Source organism: Gasterosteus aculeatus, chromosome 12 (assembly GCF_964276395.1).
Source record: "Gasterosteus aculeatus chromosome 12, fGasAcu3.hap1.1, whole genome shotgun sequence".
Taxonomy (NCBI): domain Eukaryota; kingdom Metazoa; phylum Chordata; class Actinopteri; order Perciformes; family Gasterosteidae; genus Gasterosteus; species Gasterosteus aculeatus.
The window spans coordinates 20,293,263-20,307,733 of NC_135700.1; the positions used below are offsets into that span (position 1 = coordinate 20,293,263).

At 44.8% G+C, this 14,471-nt stretch overlaps 2 protein-coding genes across 9 annotated transcripts in view; both read left to right on the plus strand.

Moving 5' to 3' along the window:
- Positions 1–1,644: 1,644 nt before the first annotated feature.
- On the plus strand, positions 1,645–9,566 carry skor1a (SKI family transcriptional corepressor 1a). Of its 8 annotated transcripts, none has more exons than XM_040168477.2 (9): positions 1,645–1,849; positions 2,787–4,572; positions 5,135–5,216; positions 5,316–5,387; positions 5,544–5,606; positions 6,578–6,652; positions 6,773–6,847; positions 7,435–7,500; positions 8,386–9,566. In XM_040168477.2, exons 2-9 carry the CDS (start codon positions 2,797–2,799, stop codon positions 8,481–8,483), a joined length of 2,307 nt encoding a protein of 768 aa, XP_040024411.2. In that variant the 5' UTR covers positions 1,645–1,849; positions 2,787–2,796; the 3' UTR covers positions 8,484–9,566. The 8 variants fall into 8 exon arrangements, with proteins under 8 accessions (XP_040024411.2, XP_040024421.2, XP_040024426.2 ...); XM_040168487.2 differs by having other exon boundaries at positions 8,389–9,566; XM_040168492.2 differs by lacking the exon at positions 7,435–7,500.
- Positions 9,567–13,833: 4,267 nt separating this feature from the next.
- The window catches only part of LOC120812541 (E3 SUMO-protein ligase PIAS1), a 33,865-nt gene continuing 33,227 nt past the window's right edge, over positions 13,834–14,471 (plus strand). Inside the window, exon 1 of the mRNA XM_040168655.2 lies at positions 13,834–13,904. Within this exon, the coding sequence (XP_040024589.2) occupies positions 13,881–13,904 (24 nt within the window). The 5' untranslated portion in view covers positions 13,834–13,880. The remainder of the gene's footprint in view (positions 13,905–14,471) is intronic.

Sequence of the window (14,471 nt, forward strand, 5' to 3'; positions counted from 1 at the left end):
TCTAAACAATTGAGCGCATATCAATGGGGCCCCGGCTAATTTGTATCAAACAGTAGTAATAAAGAGCTCTCCTAAAATTACCGCTGAAATGTCTAATTAAAAACTCCTCGCTGCTGATCCAGCCACGTCAGCTCACGTTTCCCCCAGAATAAGCAGCGACAATGGCTGCATTCAGGTCGGCGGTCTAAATAATTAAAAAGAGAGGAATAATTACAGTATGAAATTGTAATTATTGGCGGGGGCTGCGGGGGAAGCCTCTCGGTGGTGAAAGAGGAGAGGATGCGCTTAGGATCAGGTTAAGCATCAATATTGCAGGGAGGTAAAACTGCGGCGAGCTCTGGCTGCAGGTTGAGGAGGCTTCACGCGCACGTTTTGGGCCTAACCGCGCGTGCACACACACCCACGCACACACGTCACTCAATTCCTAATAATCTGTCAATGTGCATTTGCAGAAACGTGCATGCAATCAGCAGCCAGCAGTATACGTGTCAAACAGGTCCACGATTACATTTTGCTCTCTGCCCCCCCCCCCGCCCCCCTCACACACACACACACACACACACACACACACACTCCACGTCAAAGAGTTCTGTACTTATGCGTTAATGTGTTTAAGACTCTCTCCCTGTTTATGGTCAGCGTCTTCTATCAATCACCAGAAAGTGTCTTCCCGGTCCGTCGGTGACACTCTGAGGTTCGGGGAGACGAGACTCCGCAGCCAAAAGGGAAAGGGTGGAGTCGTGTGGTAAAGGGGGCGGGGCTCTTTCTCCATCATCTAGGTTGAGCCATCAGCCAATCGATCCGGTAATTAATAATAAATCAAGGTATCCACGGCCAGCCAATCGGCCTATAAATACATTATACTTTAGATCTATTTATATATATAATTTATTTGAATACATTATATTGAATATTATGTATGCAGAAAAATAGTGAGAAGCTCCAAGCCATAATCACCACCATCATCCTCATCATCCTTCTCATCTCATTACAGATCCTCGCCCCAAACGTAAAGGATCTTAAAATGCGTCATCGACTCTATACGTACGAATTCCGTTTTCTTCCGTGTTTCCTGTCGTCTTGTCCTTCATATCTCATTACGGTCTCGCTTCCCTCTCGTTCGCTCGCTCGGGCCTCAGATTGATTTCCGCGGCCGCTCGTGGAAGCCTAACAGATGGTCGGGTAACTCGATAAATGCAGCGGGCCTTTTGGCGCCTCGCGCTGCCGTGGGAATAATACAGCAGGTGAAATGACAGCTGAACTTAACCCCCCCCCCATCACCGTTTTTCCACACAGTTTCTCTCGCAGATATTTTGCAAGACTATAACCATGTTGTTCTTTTGCCATTTACGCGGGCTGACGCAAACGTCCGCACGTGGCTCTCGGGCGGCTAGAAGTGCTTCATAATGTTGGGGTCGGCGTGACGCGTGATCTCTTTCTCTTTCTGATCGTGTTTGTCCGCTGGAGCTGCAAATTTGGGAATTATCAAAACTGGAGTGCAAGCAGCTCAGCGCGTCTTCTAGAGAGGGGAGGGAGGGAGGGAGAGAGAGAGAGAGAGAGAGGGCGGGAGAGCTCGAGTAAGTGTGTGTGAGAGAGAGAGAGAGAGAGAGAGAGAGAGAGAGAGAGGTGCCATGTGCTTCCCGTCTACACGCCATTCACCTCCCCAGGATGCAACGGGATGGAGGTCCTGCCCGCTGCACTAAATGACCTGAAATAAACACTCCGCCTCAGTTTTCTGTCAGACCGCCTCATCTGTAGCATCGTCCCCCTCTGGACTCCTGCGGCCTGCTTTTTCCTTCTTATTTCCATCCCAAACCTTGTTGGAGTGTCGTCTTTTTCGGAGGAAAAGGTACGTTTTAAAAAAATATATATTATGATGCAAAACGTAGACTAAAATTTTCGTTGAGTGGCGGTTGGTCGATCACTCGTAAACAGTTGTATTCGTGTCGGTTGTTTGAAACAAATAATAACTCAATAAACCAAAGCGGCTCGCGCGGGCTGTTTGCGCGTGTTTACTAAAGCGCCCTCGAAGTATGCGCAGATGAGCGTCAGATAGGCCCGATTCTACCCAGTTCCGTGCAACTGGCTGCGGCTAATCGGCGCAGAAGCTTTAATTATATATAGGGCTAGTCTTTTATAAACAAACGGCAAGATGCGCTCGTGGATCTGTGTAATTACCAGGAAAGCAGCTTAGTGGCTCTTTTCCTCCCTGCTAAGCGTATTGGCGCAGCTCAGGCGGCCTTTTCCTTCTGTCCTTATCCGCGTTTAAGGTTCTTACGAGACCCTTAAGCAGTTGCCCCATAAGTGACTGAGCCGATTTGAAGATAAGAGGAGCAGCAGATCCGCAGGAACCCGGATAACCCGAGAGAGGAGGCCCAATACACCGAGGAATGAATGAACCCACGCGAGGAACGATAGACATGACGTCTGACATCAGTTTCACTTTCAAGATGTTGTTTTTTATTTTTTTCTGAATTTTTATCATTATTTGTACGGGCTAATAAACTAAATGATTTACATTAGAAACAAATGGCATTAGTATTGCCAGGCATTTTAAGTATTTAATGTAATTAACAATTATTAATTTTGTTACCGTGAAAATATTTCCTAATTTTAATTTCACATTTTCAAATTTCGTGAAAGCAATTTTTTCTTCAACATTTGTATTACTTTTTTTTTTTTTTTCGCCCACCTGTTTTTTGCCATCTAAATAATTGAAACCGACGCATTGGAAACGGTTATGTATACATTTTTCACTCACTCACATCTCTCTCTTTGACTGTCAGGCTTCCAGGGATGGAGTCGATGCCCGGCCAGCAGCTTCGAGACGCTGGACGAGAGGCCAGCTCTTCCCCCAGTTCAAAGCACGACGCAGCGAGCTTCTCCGGCCCCAGCCCCCTCAAACCGAACCAAGTGAGTGAGACCGCCCTGTACGGGGTGCCCATCGTATGTCTGGTCATAGACGGCAAGGAGAGACTCTGCCTGGCGCAGATTTCTAACACGCTGCTGAAGAACTACAGCTACAACGAGATACACAACCGCCGGGTCGCCTTGGGCATCACCTGCGTGCAGTGCACCCCCGTTCAGCTGGAGCTCCTGCGGCGCGCCGGGGCCATGCCCATCTCCTCCAGGCGTTGCGGCATGATCACCAAGCGGGAGGCCGAGAGGCTCTGCAAGTCCTTCCTGGGAGCGCACAGCCCCCCGAAGCTACCGGAAAATTTCGCCTTTGACGTGACCCACGATTGCGCCTGGGGCTCCAGGGGCAGCTTCATACCCGCCAGATACAACAGCTCCAGAGCAAAGTGCATCAAGTGCAGCTTTTGCAACATGTATTTCTCCCCGAATAAATTCATCTTCCACTCTCATCGCACCTCGGAGTCCAAGTATCTCCAGCCGGACGCGGCCAACTTCAACTCGTGGAGACGCCACCTGAAACTGACGGACAAAAAACAATCCGACGACATTCACCACGCGTGGGAGGATGTAAAGGCCATGTTCAACGGGGGGAGCAGGAAGAGGACTCTGCCCATGAGCGGCTCGGGGATGTCCTCGTCGATGAAGTCGCAGGCCTCGTCCAGCTTGGCCCAAACCAGCTCGCCCGAAATCCCTCACAAGACTTTACGCTGCGACGAGGATCGGAGAAATAACAATAACCTGAGTTTGGCGAGCGGCGCGCGCACCTACCCGGTCATCCCGGTGCCCAGCAAGAACTTCGGCATGCTGCAGAAAATCCCCCCGCCCCTGTTCCCGCATCACCCCTACGGCTTCCCCAGCTACGGGCTGTGTCAGAAAAAGAGCGACATCGTGCCCGATGCGAACAAAACCGGTGTCCCCGGCGTGTTCTGGCCCGGCGCGAAGGACGCCCTGTACCCCGCCTTCCCCATGTTTTGGCCCACAGCTGGCGGCCTACCGATTCCGCCCTACTCGGCCTCTCCGCCCAAACCCCTCCCGGAGCTGCTGCCAGGCGTCGTCCGGCAGGCAGACGTCGACCTGTCGGACCAAAGCGACCGCGGCGGCAGCAGCACGCCCAAAGACACCAACCACCACCCGCACCACCAGCAGGACGGCGCAGAGCGCTGCTCCAGCTCCCAGTCCTCCTCCGCGAGAAACGACGAGGACAAGTCCGGGGACGAGGCCCCGCAGAGGAAAATCAGCTACATCTCGGCCTTCAGGCCCGTGGTGAAAGACGCGGAGACCATCGCCAAACTCTACGGCAACCGGGACGGCTACGGCGCGCGCCCCGGTTACCTGTCCCCGGATTTTATCAGCGAGAGCTCCAGTTACAGATCGGTGTCGCCAGGCAGAGACAGCGTGGTGGACGACGACGACGACCCGGACGTAGACGTGGAGTCCAATCGGGGACAAGACGAGGAGGAAGTGATCCAGATTTCCCCGGGAGGGGGCCACAATGACTCCCCCCTGGCGGACCGGGTCTCCTCTGGTGCTGAGGAGAGCCAGGAGCCGCTGGATAACTCCAGCCCGGGACCAGCAGCAGCATCACCGGGGGACTCCGTGCACACCGGGTCATCAGATGAGGACAGACAGATGCGTAATGGCTCTCCTCTTCATGAAGTAAGATTCGATTGAATGGAACTTTAATGGTGCCCGCGGGGGGGGGAGTTGAATTGTCGCAGTTGTGGAGAATACGAAAAGAGGCCGATAAAAATGTAATCACGATCAATTGGTCTGGAATTAATAGAATGCGGGTATTCAATAGACACGATTAAGCTTAGTAAGAGTAAAGGTTAATAGGACGCAGTAGTCGCCTTCAAGAGCGACGTTAACCTTTGAATTCAGTCAGAGAGAGAAAAAGCAACATTTGTTTGCACTAATGTATGTCCATTTTCAATCCGGATAATTAACGGATAAAACCCTAATTTATCTTGTTTATTTATTCTCATTACAGCAGATTTGGTGCATCTGCTCAATTACAATACATTATTTTACCTCAAAAGAAGTGTTTTTGAATTCAAAATCGCCAGCAGCTTCACAGCAAAATTGCAGCGCTTCTGGTTTGTTTGAAGAAGGAGAAGAAAAAAAGAAAAAAAACGGGCCTCGATTCTGTGAAGAACTGCAGTAAATGAACTCTAATTGGCCCGCGTCATTAACCGCGATTGTCTGCTTGGTTTTACAGGTGTACCCTCATGAAAAGGACCGCCACGTGCTCCCGAACGCGCCTTCGCCGTTCGGCTCGAGACACTCGAGCACATCCAACGGTAATTATCGAGGCAATTTGTGCTTTTGCCGTGAATGCAAATTGGGGCGTTTTTGTGCCTCTTTCCCTCTCAAACGTCCGGGGCTCGTTTACGTTTCAGGTTTCCATCACGTGTCTGAACCCCAGAACCAACGCAACGCGACGTCCTACCAGCAGCACAAGGACCGACCAGGTTATTTACCGTCATTTAGTTTGGTTTTCTCATTATTCTTGGATTTCAAATCGAACTGTTATTTTTACATCGCAGTTGCTCACTGTGTTTCCTCTGAAGCGCTTTATGTATTTGTAATGTGTGACTTAATTGACGCGTTTTATTGTTTTGGTGCAGCCGATGGAGCTTTACGCATCGACATCAGCTTGCATGAAAGAGACCTGGAGACCATGGCTAAAGGTAAGGGGCTGTTCTGGGGATCAAAGGGAAATAAAAGAGAGAGAGGGCTGGTGATATGAATTATTATTATTAATAAAGTGTTAAAAATATTTATAAAGAAGGTGTACTTTAAAAAATAAAATCCGTGGTGTTTACCATTTATTGGTTAGACTTAAGTGGATAAATCGCTTTTAAGGTTGAACTTTAGAATTTATATATCGAAAACCCAGAGTTGTTTGATTGTCAAAAACTAGAAAAAAAAAACCAATATGTGTAATATATTAAAATTGAACATGAATTCCTCCTCATTTGAAATGCAGCCACGGGACCGTGGCCTGCTAAAAACCACGTGCCAAAACCGCAAAATGTGAATTTACATTTTTGTAGGCCTAAAGTGTTTCCATAGTTGTTAACCACTTAATCACGAGATATGGGAGTTTTGACTTATTATTGTTAGAGGAAATCGTTTAGAGGCTATTAATATTTTAACGAACAGCCATAACCCCGAGGCACGGCAGCTAATTATTTTACAACGCTTGGAAAAACCCCGGGACTCCATTATCATCGTCTCCACCTCCGGGCAATGCATGGCAATTACTGCGGCAGCCAGCGAGAGCAAAGCGGCGCGGTGGCTCTTATCAAGGATGTAAACGCACCTGAAGTGGCTTTACTGGGCTCACATAAATCTTTATGGGGGCAGAAATTCAAAATACATCACAGTAAGTGGAGTCGAATTTGTTGCCAAGTGGATGAGGAGGTGAACCTGTTCCATTGCTTTTTCTGCAGGCATCTGTTGTTTGGGACGGTGCATGCTTGGGTTTTTTTTTTTTTTTTTTTGCACCACAAAGGTCCCGCGTGTGTCACATGGCATGGTGTCACCCTTTGTTCCAGTGATGGAGGTTGAATAATGACATTCCCTCTTGAGGCGGATGAAAAGTTGGTGATGGAATAGACCCATTTATTTTCTTTTTCTTTTTTTGTTCCCTTTGCAGAGGAATTGCAGAAGCAGCTCGCGGAACAAGTGGAGTTGAGGAAAAAGTTGGAGAGAGAATTTCAGCATTTAAAAGGTAGGACAAAAGTGAGTCAAAGTCACAGAGAGACGACGTTAAATCCAGTAATGTGTCTTTAAATTTCCCCCACACAATGTCAGAGAGTTTCCATCTAACGGGGCCTTCGGTACTCTTCAGATAATTTTCAGGACCAAATGAAGCGTGAGCTGTCCTACAGAGAGGAAATGGTCCAGCAGCTGCAGATTGTTCGAGGTTGGTCTCTCTCTGTGCTTTGTGCCTCCTCAGATAATTACTGTAACGCAGATGTAGATCGATGCTCTTTAAGTTTGTGGGGGAAAAAAAAATATATATATATATTTTAAGAACAATCAAACTCAACTAACTAGCTTCTGAACAAAAGACAAGAAAGGAAAAGTGACACTTGCATATTGACACAATGGAGATGTGTTGCATGCCTTTTTTCCTGTAAACTCCATTTATTTTTCTCTCGCTGTCCAGTTCATTATCAGATATCAGGAGGTGAAACCGAAGACCTCATTGTTTTTGTTTGCAAAGGTTATTTTCTTCCAAACCATGCTCTGGAAAATTGAGTGGTCAGACCATTATGTGGTGCTGTATCGGTTACATGCAGTAGACATCAACTAATGCCGGCGCTAAAGGATTGGTTTAATGTTACAGTAGTTAAAATACAGGGTTCAAGTACACAGAGGGGTCACTCTAAATACTACAGGGGCAGGCGGCATATATTACACTCCTATAACTAAGTGGCTCAACTTCTCTTTTTAAATCTTTTTATTTTTTTATTCCTTTTTTGACTCATTTTATTTATTTTTGAATAGACACTTTGTGCAGCGAGTTGGACCAAGAGAGAAAGGCTCGTTATGCAATACAGCAGAAGCTAAAAGGTAATTTAATCCAATCCAAAAGAGGAACACGCATGTCATTTTGTGCCTTCAAACATAAATATGCAAGTGCTACTTTTTTTTTTAATAGTCAAACATCCTCTGTGATCAATATATTTTGCGCTAAGACACCATTGAAGGAAAAGTCCACCTTTTCTCAAGGCTGTCTGAAAGCGACGCTCACATGCTCATAATTGTGTTTAGTTGTTATTCTCCTCCGATGTACTTTCTGTCCATTCACAGGGATCGCTTGTTTTGAGCATCTTTACTAGTGAAGGGGAAATCCACATCTGTTATTAAAAAAAGATAATTTGAGGTTTCAGCAGGCTGATTGAATTGAATGTTTCAGTCTTTTTATACAAAACAAAGAAAACATTGTCACTAACAACGAACACAAGAACTCTAAACACGGTCCAAAATAAATAAACTAGTGGAAACCACTGATATCACTAAAAAGTTTTTTTGAAGCAGGATGTGATAAAGTGCAATGGAATATCATGACGTTTATGAGACATGTGACCTGGAGGTCCACAAATGGGCCATAGATCCTATAATGACAATTATATTGCATGTAACAAATCTATATTCCCGTGTAATATATATACACACCGTACGACTGGATAATATAAGTATGTGATATTATACTTTTTTAGTTTGACACCCAGACGAGGGCAGAGATACGTGACTTTATAACGTAAGAATAATCTAAAGAGTCAATGTGAGTATTGTTTTAAGGGAAAATGTTGCGCCTATACTATAACATTAGATCAAATGAAAGACGTTCACCTGTAACCTGAACATGACCGAGTGAGAGAGCGGAGTGTGTGTCTGTCTGCGTGTGTGTTTGTGTGTGTGCGTCTTCTCACTGATGGACTCGTTCCTCCCCAGAAGCTCACGACGCCCTTCACCACTTCTCCTGCAAGATGCTCACTCCTCGTCAGTGTACCGGAGCCTGCACCTTCAAACCGCCGCTTCTGCCTCCCTAGCCGGGGGGCCCGGCGTGGCCCCCCCCCGACCTGCACCTGACCCCTGCTCAGCTCAGCCAAAAAAAAAAGAAAACACACACACACACACACCACAGAGGTCCGTCGTGTGTTCACCCCCTCCTGTAACCCAAGGATTACCAACCTGCTGTACAAATACACCACTGATTTTAGCACTTGAGTGAAGACTCTGAGGCGGTTTTGGCAGTGACCCCCCCCGAAGCCCCCCGAACCCGCCCGACCCCAAATAACTGAACTTTTGAGTAAAAGAGATCTTACACACGAGGTTCCCTGGTTGTTCATCTGAAGCTGCAACGCTGAAACCACGGAGTGTCTCCGAATCAAAGCCGGCTGCTCTTAGCTATAGGCTGAAAAGAAAAAACAATGCTATATACTTATACATATATATATATATATGTATATATATCACGTGACGATGTGCAATGGCTCGTATAAATGTGATATTAAGTTCAAAATGTACCCCATTATTTAGCTTTTGTTTGGATGAGGTTTTACATATATCTGTTATTTATCTTGTCTTTTGTTTAATTTATTCGTAACACTGTATATGCTGTTAAGCACTTTAAATGGGAAACCTTTCTGAATTTGAACACGCCGTCTTATACCAAATTATAGGATCTTTGTCAATTATTCAATTATTATGAGCACTTACCTCGACAGGTTTCACATTCGACACTGAAAGATTTTCTGACGCGCAAACATCGAAGAGAAAATATAATAATAATAATATAATTTTTTTTTTTTTTAAAGAAAAACATTCGGAGCCATTTCTAGATATCATGTACAGTTCAGACTGAGTATTTTAACACAATTTGATGCCATGGTTGTCTCTGTTTCAGGGTTCTTTCTTTCATTACATGCATCTGTGACACAACAGACAAAACCAAAACCTTTTTCCCGTCACCTGATGGTGATTTTATAAGAAGAAGACACTGTTTGTACGACGTGTGTGTAATCCGCCGCTCACACAAGCTGCGTTTGATTTTCTCTGACCCATAATTTACCCATTTACGTATGTGTACCCATGTCGATATCAATAAAACGTGAAAGCCACTTTCTGCTTTACAGCCGCACCGCTTTGTGTTTTCTTTGGGCCGGCGCGTGTGAGCCTGACACCTGCTGGCCTCCCCAAGAAGAGCTCCCTCCTCACATGGATCCTATTTCCTCTCATCCCATTTCAGTTCCACGTGATCTCTTTCATTAGGCGGCTACATGCTTATAATGTTTGACGCCGCGTCAGGGGAGCGGGCTGATCTAATGCTGAGGTCCCATTCTTCTGATGGGAGGACTAATAGATATTGATTACAGGCCCTCGTCCCTGGATGCTTTGTACGGAGACAGATACTCTCATAATGTCACTGACACACGGTGAATGTTAATTTTCGGCCAACGTGATTGCCTCAGAACGGCAAACAAGGCCTGAGAAGATGAACAGCGCCGAGCCACTGTGGGGATGATTGACTGCCGCGATCTGCTCTTTAGTTCGCTCTTCGTCATTAAGAAAAGGTCTGATGAAAGGTGATGATGTGGTGAAAAGTGTGGATTGATTATGTGACAAATGGATTTGTAAATGACCCCCCCCCCCTCTCCTGCTCGTATACAAGAGAAAGACTCACAAAGACAGATTAAAGATAAAAGAAAAACATTCGAAGAGACGCAAAATGGGCCAAAACCATAAAGTCGTGCGTGTGTGTTGCATCTCTGTGGGGATTTTTTTTTTTTTTAATCCCCCTTCAGCTATTTTGCATCTTTTAGTGCAGGTTTTGCTCCTTTATGACTTTGCTTCTCTTTGTGGCAGTTCAGTGTCTCTTTCAATTGTGCATCTCCTTTGAGTTCTTTTCAGTAGCTTTACCTTTTGTTTCTTTGCTGTTGTTTTTGCTCCTCCCTTTAACCGCTTGGCTTCTCTTTGCGGCGGCTTCGCGCCTCTTTTTGGGCCAGTCTGCTCTTGCTGTGGTCATCTTGGTTCTCTACGTAACCGTTTTGTGTCTCTTTGAGCCATTCCACCTCTTTTTTTACCCTTCTTGCATTACTTTCTGGTCATCTATTTGTGGTTGTTTTGCACCTCTCGGCCTGCTCCCGGACCCCTGAGGCACATGTTCCTGTTGCCGGGACGCCCGTTCAGTGATCTTCTGTGCGAGGTGCTTTCAGGCTTTTCCAAATTTGAAATGCAATTGAGGATAGAAGGCGTCAAAGCCTCTGACTTCTGGCAGGATCTATTATTCAATGACAATTTCATGATTATGCAAATGTAAAAATTTAAAGTAGGACTTAAGGCGCTCATTCAGTGTCCCCCATGTTCTCCATTCTCCACAATGCATGAATATGAGGCATTTGCAATAGACTAGAACGATAAATGATGATGCCCCGTTGTTGGTTTACTTGGTTTTGCCATACATAGCAGAAAATATGCATAAACAAAAATGTCTAAATTAATAATTGATTTAGTCAAACATTAAACTGCCTGAAGAAGGCCTCGAAAGTCCCTCGCAGGGCCGACATGGAGGCAGACAACCAATCACACAATGAGAGTCACCCATTAACCTGCATGTCTGTGGAATGTGGGAGAACCCACGCAGGCACAGGAGAACATCGCTGCCGTGACATATTAATAGTGATTTCGCGATATATGTATGTTGGTAGAATTACATGTACAGCACTAATGTTTCACCCATAAAGCTCACAGTGGCATTTTAGAACTCTTAAAGTAATCAGCTGTTTGCTTGTTTTTTTCGCTGCCGATCCACATTTAGTGAATTTACACATTCATTCCATATGTAATATAATATCGAGCATTTCTAAAGAAGAATGATGCTTTATCTCCCCGCTGGGCATGTTGTCTCTCCCTGTATTTGCAGTGTGTAGAACTGACATTTCCTTGTTTAAACATGTGTGGTCAGCGGACACCTGTCTCCTCGCTGGCCAGCAACAATACAACAGATGGCAGCGATACATAATGACATAATAAAACCTCTGTGACTGTCTGTTGTACGAAACGAGCAGCAGAACTTTGTCAATCGATTCTTTGTGTGAACCTCGAGGGAAAGAGCCTTGTCACGTAATGGATTTGGATATGTAGCCTAATGTGTTTGGAGTGATACCCCAAAGCAAAGATGTGGTTGCTTAGGAATCAATAGGCTGTGGAGGCTGGAGTTCACCTGCTCCGATTCATCTTCATTTGAAATGATGGGGCGCCACCTGCTGGCTTCATCATTTTATTTGACTTCTGTCATAATCTGTATTTTCTCTGTATGTGGGGATTTTTGTCCGGTCTGGATTTAAAGTTCGTTATGTAAATAAGGCAGTGGCATTTAATGAGATCTCCAAGAGATGAACGTCTTCAATTTCAGTTTTGGTTTTATTTACTACAATTCCCTCAACATATCTCACAAAATCCTTAACCATTTTAAGATGTCTTGCTACAGTTAGAGGTGCCAAATACTGTTTCATTGAATTATTCTTCGTCTGAAGATTAAATATTAAGTCTTAGTTATTCAGTTTTGATGCTTCACTTCCCATGATGCATTCTGTTGCACCACCGGCGTTTTAAGTTTGACACATGCTTTCTGTTAAAATGAACTATGGCCTCAAACTAAGGGCTATCTTTTCATAATGGCATAAAAGCTGTTTCCTCGGGGTCGTGCTCACCATCATGAGTACACTGAAACTTAAGATATATAAAAAGAAAGACAAACCTCTGGGGAACCAATCAAAATGCACTCAGTGCCTTCTGGAGAACTGAACCATTGCGTGTGCTGATATGTTTTTTTCATGAGAAGCCCAATACTTTACGAGGTCATGAACTTTTCCCGATGGGCAGCACGGCTGATTAGAAAAGTTCAGCCTTAATATTTACAAAATCCTTCCCTTAGATATAATCATCGGGATTATCATGTAACCTTCACGAACAGCTGTCTCTACTTTCCTGCCAACTAATCTTGAAGAGTGAGGAAAGGTTGTATTAGTATGTTATAATCATTGCAATAATAAGGTACGCGGATGGAACATTGTTGTTTTTTTTTTCTAAGATTTGAATGATTAAACTAATATACACAAGTTGAGAAAACAGTCGATTCAGCTGATACACAGACATATGATCCTCTGAGAAAATAAATCAAGCTCACGTGTGTGATAGTCTTACAGACGTTTCTTGGAATTGTCCCTGATCTTTCGGGGGCCAGAGAGGGGGGGGGGGGGGTCAAAGGTCAGAGCCACCTGAGCAGACCTAATAACACCTAACTGAAGTTTGAAGGTTGTTCTTTTATTCTTCATACATAACAGATGAATCACTCTGCACACCATTTGTCTCCTTAAGCCATTCGCATTCTTCTGAAAATAGATTTAATGTCATCTTAGAAGCTGAGAAGACAGGCTGAGCAGTGATGGTTGTTCTTTGTAGAGATTCACTTGAATCGTTTGTTGAAATGTGCTCAAATCTAAATATACCATCTCTTCTATTCTTTGCAACATTGTGTTTCCAAAAATGTTTATGTTTTTTTTTAACTAATAGAAGTGATTAAGTGTGAAAATTGCATTTGGAAAATAGTTAATTTTGTATGGATGAAGGAGCAAGACAGAGAGCAAACTAATGAGTCCATTTTTAACACAAGCCTATGACAAATACATTATTTATGTGCATTATTTATATAGACTTTTTCCATTAGATCTTAAGGAAGATGAGTGGATCTATTGCAATATGTCAGATTTATTATAATCATCCAGACGGTAGGAATTGATTGCCAGTAGTTACATAGACTATAATAATAGATTTGAGTTGTTGTTAGTGACGAATGATTCAACCCACATGCGGACTGATCTGTGCCAGATTTGTGTCCGACTTGTCTCTGTAGGCCTTTAGTTAGCACTGTAATATGGATTATGAGCCGAGGATGTTGAGGTGTGGCCTTTATAGCACAGTTTTATAGGATGGTAAACAAGATAAAGATGAAATACCAGAGATGCTTTCTCGAGTTATACTGTTTATTTTATGTTGTAAAAAGCATAATGGAATTATTTGATGATTTGTTACAGGAGAGGTTGAAAAACATTTCATGGCAGCCTTTTTAATAGGGGAAGACCGAGAAACAGATGAAAAGTACCCGAGTTTTATAGATAAAATCCTTGCATGAACATTTGTTCAATTTGTGTCCAACAATTCGAATCTAAATAACAAATGTGAGTAAATTTCATTATTATAATTATCAGTGCTACCATTGTAATTATTAACATGTTTCTTTTAACAAAAGAATTCCAAACATTCTTTCCTCTTTTCATTTGTGCCCGTGAACGCCTCCCTCAGGCTGTGTGCGCGTTCACGCTGCAGCTCTGCGCGTCCCAGTCATGTGACAGCACTTCACTGCGCATGCGCAAGTAGAATACAAGATGGCGGAGAGTGCGGAACTGAAGGTAAGGCGCAGCCTGAAATCATTACAATTTAACGCGGTTAGCGAGCGTCCGTTTGTCAAGTGACACAACGCGTCAGTGATTTTAAGCCTCGGGACGCTGAGATATTATCGGAATTTTATGTTTATCGTTCAAAGACATCGGCAACTTAATTGGAATCCGCGAGCGCGAAAGCTCTAACGGGCATGTTTATGTTGATGTTGAGACGCGCTGCTTTGGCTGAACGGGACCTGAACGGGACCGGGGCGCCTTTCACTTTGTAAAACCCGCCTCCTCGGTGCTGTTTTACCGCAGAGCGCAGCAGGCTCACCGGCGGGCGGCTCCCTCTCCGGGCTGTTTTGATTCACACTTTGGGGGTAGAAAATCCCGCAGAGCACTTTGTCCCGCCGGGTCTCCTCCGGCTCGTCCGTGAACGTGACAGCGGCGCGGACGCGTTATTCCGCCGGTGATGGACGATTAAATAAAGTTGACCTGCCGCCTGACGGAGGCTCGGAGCTCCGAAGCGACGCCAACCTGCCCGGTTCGTTAATACCTGCGTGACGCACTTCACCTGTTGATACGGGCACAGTA